Here is an 8,718-nt window from a genome sequence, read left to right on the forward strand (position 1 = left end):
GAGGAAAAACAACTGAAGAAACTAAAATTGGGATCAGTTTTACCACCACAAAATAGGCACCATCAAGATTTATTTGTTACGTATCTGACATTAAAAAAATACAGATGTAATATAAGATACTCAAAAAAATCTAAAGTTTAGCTTACCAGTGGGGACAGAATTGGAGTGTTGAAGTTCGAATTGACTAGAATCCTCAGAGAGTTCAGTCAAACAGGTTAAAGTAAATTCTGGGTTGGAAGCATGCTCATGTCTGAAGCCTTCAGGAGAAAGATAATCCAGTTCAAACTTCACAGTTGACATTGCAAAATTCTTAAAGAGCTATGTAAGTCAAAGTTCACACTAACTGAAGTTTTAAAGATCATAGGAGACAGAAAAAAAAAATCACTGTATTATAATCAGTAGTAACTCCAGACTTTCCGGTGATTATTCATTCTCACTTGGAAATCCAAAAGAGATAAAACATGCAGAGCTGAGTCTCTAAGTTTTCTGTATTCATGCCTTTGCTAGGCAATTGACTTCAATAGGATGGATGGAATTTAGAGTTGTTCTTCTGGAAGATGTCTTGCTGCCTTAAAATGATAGCAGCACTAATTCCATCTCAGAGAGGCTTCAGGGAAAACTAAGATGGGCTAAGTGAAGACATAGGCAAGGCTGCAGAGAGATGCTTTCAGTAACGTATTGGAAGTTCTCACTCACATTTCTGTATACAAAAGATCAGCTGGGTGGGGTTAAGGAGTGTAAGAGAATGAAACTTTTTTTTCCACTGGGCAGTTCATCAGAGGAATGTTTTAATTTGGAAGGAAATTAATCCTAAGTGATATTTCCAGGGTCAGGGTTGTGAGACTATAGTTCCGATGCTTGTTGAAAGATGACTATGATTGTGGAGATTAACAGGTAAATTAAACTAAAAAGCTTCTGCACAGCAAAGAAACAATCAAGAAAATGAAAAGAGAACCTACAGAATGGAAGAAAATGTTTGCAAGTAAATTATCTGATATCCAAGTATTCAAAAATTATAAGGGACTCATACAACTCAGTAGCAATAATAATAATAGTAATAGTAATAATAATAATAATAATAATAATAATAATTCAATTATTTTAAATGGGCAAGCAACCTTTTCATCTTCCAAAGAAGACATACAAATGTCCATTAGGTACATGAAAAGGACTGATCATCATGGAAATGCAAATCAAAACCAAGTGAAAGATCACCTCATACTGGTTAGAATGGCTATCATCAAAAACACAAGAAATAACAAGGATCGGCAGAGATGTGGAAAAAAAGGGACACTTACACACTGTTGGTGGGAATGTAAATTGGCACAGCCACTATAAACACTAAGGATGTTCTTCAAAGAATTAAAATAAAACTACCATATGATCCAGCATTCCCACTTCCGGGTATATATCAAAATGAAATGAAATCACTGTCTCAAAGAGATATCTGCACCCTTTGTTCACTGGAGCAGTATTCACAATACTCAAGGCATGGAAGCTATCTAAGTGTTTATTAACATGATAAAGAATGATATTGACAGGGTGAATGATAAAGAAAATGTGATATACAGTGGGGTATTTTCAGCCATAAAAAAAGGAAACCCTACCACTTGTGACATGGAAGAAACTTGAGGGTGCTATGCTAAGTGAGATAAGTCAAAGAAAAGACAAATACTGCATGATCTCATGTATATATGGAATCCAGAAAAGCTGAACTTGCGGAAACAGAGAGTAGACTGGTGGTTGCCAGGGGCTGGGGTGGGAGAAATGGGAGATGTTGGTCAAAAGGTACAAACTTCCAGTTATAAGGTAGGTAAAATACAGGAATCTAATATATGGCAGGGTGACTATAGTTAACAATACTGTATTGTATACTCGAAAGTTGCTAAGAAAGTACATTTTAAATGTTCTCACCACCAAAAAAAAAAAAAAAAAAAAGAAAGAAAGAATAGGATAACTGTGAGGTGAAGTATGTGTTAATGGGCCTTATTGTGGTAATCATTATGCAACATATGCATGCATGTATCAAATAATCACATTATAGACCGTGAACTTACACAATGCATATATATACACATATGCATTATCAAATGATCACAATATACACCTTAAACTTACACAATGTTATATGTAATTAATTTCAATAAAGTATAGAAAAGAATATGTTTAAAAATTATGGTCAAATAAAATATACAGCTTGAGAAACATAAGATCGATATCATAATATGAGCAGGTGATCAGGAAGAGCAAATGCTAAAAAGGTAGGGATTAAGGAGGCTGACACTGTTGTACTCTTTAAGAAGTAAAACATCTTATCCCTCTCAGCTGGGCAGAAGCTTGTGTTGGTCACCTTAGAAAATTTAATTTAGGATCTCACTTTTACTCATCTTATGTCCTTGAGTCCATGAATCCCATGATGACCACCACCACGATGACAGCCTGTCAAGGAGTTGTTTAACAAAAGTCATCCTTCAGTTTAGGGAGTCAAACTAGATGAAGTTCTGATTAGTTCTTTGATGGTCTGTTTTCATCCCTTATTTGTGCATTAATTTATTTCCTCATTCAAGTGACTATTTACTGACCCTGTATTAGGTATTAATTTAGACACGACAATGTTAATATAGGTTCAATGAAAAGAATTTGGGCTGAATCTGGTCTCGGTGGGAAAGAGAGCTGTGATTGACTGGGATTTTAATTATTACCATAGTATTAGTTATGGCAATAGATGTACTACACCTGAAGAATGCATATTTGAAACAATGTTACCTTCTTTGTCCAGCACTCTTTGAAAAAGTAAAATATATATAAGAGGTTTGTAAATTCATTGTTATTACAATATAAAAAGTATTCTGGACAAAAAGTGGCATGTCTTACTTATCATTATAATTGAACAAACAAGGGAAGAAATTGGTGTCTCTGTTCCATGTACCTTTAAAAACTATTGCTCATGGCCTGGGAATGACTGTCATTCTCACAGCATGAACAACAAACAAAATATGGTATTCAAGCCCATTCTGGAACAGTCATGAAAAATCTGACTAAAATGGCAAATATGACCAGCTTTTATTGGTAATTATAAGAAGGTAAAAGCATAATCAAAGTTACAAACAATATCAGCAAAATACTATCATTGCTTAAAATAAATATGAAAGTATCAGTACATATTTTGAATCCCTGAAAAAGTGCTTTCATAGTAATAAAGATTCTGTGTTAAAGCTTCTAGAAAAGAACACGTTGGCCAGTAGTGAGAAGATGAGTTGAGGAAAAGAGGCTGATAGGAAAAAGAAAAGCAAACACAAGGAAATTAATAAAGGGTAAAAAAAAGTGTATACACAACTTAAAGAAAAAGTAGATTCCAAAATTATGGAAGATGGGCTTTATCATTCTTAGTTGAAATATCTCTTCGGTATTTGGTAGGAGGGTACTTTCTGAAAGACAGAGTCTAAATGGTTTGAATTAAGAGCTGCTCAAGTATGTTTAAGTACTAGATAATTTCTACCCTCTATACTTTTGATAAGTTTGACCAAATCCCAAAGTGTTTCCTCTTTCAAGCAATGATTTGAAGGGTGTGGTTACATGGAAATGTGATTAGGCATGAGAGCTGCAGTAAAATCACCTCATTAATGACTTCCAGTAAGACCCTGAGGGGATGATATCTGAGGTTACAGTATAATCTCATTCTCGCTATCAGTAGTCCTTAGTTTTTGGGTATGACATCTTGAACTAAAAGAGAATCTAATTATATATAAACATATATAAATAGTTACCCCATCTCTTTGTATTCATACTGTTGTATTTTGCATATCGATGTATGACATATTGATATATGATATATATGAGCATATAAAACTACTTGAAATTCGCTAGCATTAAAATATGTTATTAACTACATCTACATACCTTTGAAAAGTCATTCATGTATGTGTGAGAAATGTTACTGATTTGCTGTAAGACATCTGTAAATACACAGGTGGATTTGTAAATCCCATATAGTAACTTGATATGACATATATTCATACACTGGAAATTACTGTTCTCTAGTATGTAAAAAAATAAAGTTTTACTTCTTTGTGTAACATAGATAATCAGACTTTGTCAATAAACTCACTTCATTGTCCTTTTCCACTAGTAACCTAGGTAAAAACATCTCCTGAGGCCTCCAGAAATGTTGGTAATAAAGAACCTTAAGTTAATGTGAATACTCAAGAATTGGACAGCTCGGCAGTTTCCTATTCCTGAGCCTTTGGTCGGAAACTCTTAAGTTCCACCCAGCGTGTGTAGACTCCAAGTCTTTCTATTTTTTTTTTTGTCTATAAGCACTTTATTCCCTCCCCTCTCCACAAATTTTACTGAGATATAATTGGCATATAGCATTGTGTGAGATGGAGGTATTATCTTAACTTCATTATAAGCTTCAAGTTTTTAGTGAAGTGTTTTCCATGATATCTTAGCTAATACTTTTATGTGTAACAGTTTTCCATAAATCTTAGAAAATATCCATGTACACCTTTTACTCATATTATCTTCCTAAAACCTAGAGCATGTCCTTCTCCCCACCCCCCTACCTCCTTAGAGCACAAACAGGAGATGGCAGGAAATGCCACACAGAAAACTCATTCTTTTTTGATTGGTCCAGCTGCAAATATTTTTTCTCTCAATCTGGATCAGTTTGTCTCAGTTGCTATAGTAACTACTCACTTACTAGTGGTTACAGTAAATTTCAGATCTTTGGTCCTTCATTCATTTCAAAACATTAACTGTATTTGCAAACCTTGTTCTCAGCTATACTTAATTTTGGTATAATTTATCTCGGGTTCTCTTAATAGGCCAAACTATTTTAATCTTAAAAATGGCTAAACTTATTGTGAATAATTGTAATTTTAACTGCATCATAAAACCACATTTTTAAAAAAAGTATAAGAAGCTTGTTTTTTTTACAGTTTTCAATATATTTTCAAGTTCGTAAATAAACAATTGTTAGCAATGTCAGACAATAGATTTTTGTTATCTCAGATGCTCTGCTCTTTCAAACATTGTGTGAAGCAATTCACTAGCCGTACTTTTATTATTTTTCTGGTTTCAGAATGACTCTTTGAGGCCACAAGTTTACTCATTATCCCTTCTATTGAGGTAGCCATTGAACTAACTGAATAAATTACCATAGAAAATTATTGAACTAACTGAATTAATTTTAAAAATCTACCAATAGCAAAAGAGTAAACTATAAGAAAATTTGAGGAAATCCTGGAATATATGGTGGAGGTAATGGCTGAACAGATTGAGTAATGGGCAATTCCATGAAGGCAAAGAAGTTGCCTGGGTGTAACTGAAGAGTTTTACTCAGAACAATAGGAGTATGAGGTAGGACAAGACCCTGCCCCCTTCCCAGGTCACAGTACTAGAGACTGAAGCAAATAGAAGTTTCTTTGTCTATAAACATCATTTCATTCCAAGTGTGCATTAAGGAAGCAAGAGATCAGTGCATGGTCATTTCTTTTTTTTTTTTTTTCCTCCCTCTTTTTCAATATTTATTTTTGAGAGACAGAGAGAAACAGAGACAGAACATGAGTAGGTAAGGAGCAGAGAGACAGGGGGACACAGAACATGAATCAGGCTCCAGGTTGTGAGCACAGAGCCCAACATGGGGCTCAAACCCACAAACTGTGAGATCATGACCTGAGCTGAAGTTGGACCCTTAACCAACTGAGCCACCCAGGCTCCCCCAGTGCACGGTCATTTCTTAATTGGATATCAGGACCAGACAGAGAAGGCAGCATTCCCCAGCTAACTGCAGAGGGCCCCAAGAAAGTGAGACAAGTCATTCTTATTCTTCATAGTAGTGAAATTTTAGTACCAGCCTTCTCAAAATTTCCTTTCCTAAATCCCATTAACAGTTACACCAAATTCCATTCAACAGTGGTGAAAGAGGAAGCCAAATCAGTAAGTAAGTCATAGGAGTTTGGCTATTTTAACAATATCCCAATTATAGATTCTCTAGGAGCAGCGATTGGCACAGATCAAGCACTGAATATAATGTAGGCCATAGCCTGCCAACCCAGGAGTCATTTTGCTTTGCTTGAACTTGGAATTATGATCATTTGAGAGAAAGAAAAAATATTGGAAGGGAAACAATTTAAAGAACCGAGCTGAACAACCACATCAAAAGAACTTTGCCATATCATAGTAGACACAAAAAACAGAAGAAAATAATTTTACCCCCTACTTTCAGTAAGATTTGAGAAAATATTATATTCATACAATAAAAATAAGCCACTAGGAAACAGGAGCAGAGTAAAAGAAAAAGTTGTTGAAAATAAGAACAAAACACACTTAAAAAGTCAACTTAGCAGAAGTATTGGATAACAAGTAAATCACTGGTAAAAACACATTAATCAAATAAAAATTAAAATAAAGAATTATGTTGAATATAAAGCAAAAATATAAAAGTTGGAAATTATAACAGGATAAAAATGCAATATGTATAAAACAGAAACTCAAAGAAAAATGGAATTTATGATAAAAATATAAGAAAATAAAAACAAATAGGTTTTTGTATGGAAGAAAGTATTTATTCTTCAAATTCAAAGATCATATTAATGCCAGGCAAATGTACCAATATTGAAGAAAGGTACATACCTTGATACCAAACATATCTTGATGTGATCTACATTCCAAAGATAATCTCTAACAAATTTCAAGATAAACTTGGAAGTGATGAAAAGGATATGGTGCAAATTTGACAGAGGAGGACTTACTGGCTTCAATATCAAATGACAGAAGAATATAAAGCAAAGTTTATGGGGATATGATTAAAAGTGATCAGGTGTTCATAATTCAAAAATGCAGCAACAGTAAATCAGTATAAAAAAAGAAAGACAAAAATTATGTAACTTGAGTGTTATATCTGAAAGCATCCAGGGGATAAAACAAACACAAGAATCAGAATAAGGAATTCAAAACAGAATATATATATATATATATATATATATATATATATATATATATGAGAAAAAATAACTCAGAAATACATTGCTAAAAATTTTGTATGCCACAGAGGTATACATAGATCATATCATTTTTTTTTTCTTTTCTTTTTTTTAACATTCATTTTTGAGATAGAGAACAAGCAGGCAGAAAGAGAGGGAGAAAGAGAATCCTAGGCAGGATCTGTGTTGTCAGCACAGAGCTCAACGTGGGGCTTGAAGCTACAAACCACAAAGCCAAAATCAAGAGTCGGATGCTTCTTGTTGGGTGAGCACTAGGTGTTGTATGTAAGTGATGAACCACGGGAATCTACCCCAAAAACCAAGAGCACAATTTACACACTGTATGTTAGCCAATTTGAAAATAAATTATATTAAAAAAAAAAGAGTTGGATGCTTAACCGATTAAGCCACGAGGTTTGCCAGATCATTGATTTTCAATCTTTTTTTCTAAAGTATAAATTGTAAGTGACTTATTTCCCTTTAAATATAGATTTAATAATATCTGACATTTTTTGATATAATTTGTTATTATCAGCAATATTATAATTTTTATTCATTTGAAATTATTTTCTAATGGGCATTATGTTTCTTCTTTGATTTATAGAGTACTTAGTACTTAAATTCACAAATTTGGGGAATCTTCTTCCCTCCCTCCCTTACTTCCTCCCTTCCTGTCTTCCTGTCTTCCTTTTCTTCCTTCCTTCCTTCCTTCCTTCCTTCCTTCCTTCCTTCCTTCCTTCTCTTTATGGCTTATTTTTATTGATAAAGTTGAGTTCTATCATGGTCAGGAACCATACTTAATATGATTCACATTTTTAGACTTTTGTTGAAACTTACTTACGGTCCAGCATAAGACCTTGAGTGCAGTGTTCTTTATAGGTCAACAAGTCCATTTGTTTACCATATTGTCTAAACCTTCTATGTACTTGGTGTTATTTATCTTCATATTTCACAACGAGGAAGTTCTGTGAAAATCTTACAATGAAATGTGAAATGCATTTTTGTTACTTGTGCTTTATATAATTTAAAGTTGTGTTATTGGGGATGTACGCAAAGTTATAACACTGCATAGTGCATTCAATCTTTTAAACAATTAAAATACTCTCCCTTATGTCTATCAATATTGATTGACTTATAGTCTATTTTATCTGATAGCAGTTTAGCTACACCAGGCTGGTTTTTGTTAATATTTGTATGGTATAACATTTTCCTATCTCTTTACTTTTAAGTTTTTTGCATTATTATGTTACAGTTCTGACTCATCTAAGGAGAACATAATGAGATTTAAAAAATCTCATTGACAGTCTTTGTGCTTTAATTGGGTTTAATGCATTTATATCAAATGTAGTTACTGATACATTTGAGTTTTAATCTACCTTCTTTTCAATTTCCTTCACCTTTTAGAACATATCAATTGTTTTGTTTTGCTTTGTTTTTAAGTTATTCCTATTTTCTTATAATGCTATTATGTACTTAATTTTTGCTTAGTGACTACCATCATACAGCCTACTTATTTGAGTTTCATAAATTGGCAACTTTGCCACATCTTTAACAAATGCACAGACCTTAGAACTTTTTAACTCCTTTCATGTGTCTCCTACCTTTTGGGGTTATAACTCTAATCCTACACATATGTGTAGTCCCTATAAGAAAAATATTGTTATGGATTCACTTAAAGTTACTGAAATATTTACCCTTTGCTCTTCATTTCTTTTTTCAATTTCATAGTTTT

At 33.3% G+C, this 8,718-nt stretch overlaps 1 protein-coding gene across 3 annotated transcripts in view; it reads right to left on the minus strand.

Moving 5' to 3' along the window:
* ANO3 (anoctamin 3) overlaps nt 1-672 on the minus strand; it is a 440,478-nt gene extending 439,806 nt beyond the window's left edge. For 2 of the 3 annotated variants that reach the window (XM_086677790.1, XM_025927974.2), the window contains exon 1: nt 147-669. In XM_086677790.1, coding sequence (XP_086533916.1) covers nt 147-300 — 154 coding nt within the window. In that variant the 5' untranslated portion in view covers nt 301-669. Of the gene's footprint in view, nt 1-146 lie in introns of all 3 variants that reach the window. The other variant, XM_086677792.1, reaches the window with a different exon arrangement.
* Between the last annotated feature and the right edge of the window lie 8,046 nt (nt 673-8,718).

The sequence above is a fragment of the Puma concolor genome, chromosome D1 (genome assembly GCF_028749965.1).
Source record: "Puma concolor isolate L17-30 chromosome D1, mPumCon1.1.hap2, whole genome shotgun sequence".
In the NCBI taxonomy this organism is placed as follows: Eukaryota; Metazoa; Chordata; class Mammalia; order Carnivora; family Felidae; genus Puma; species Puma concolor.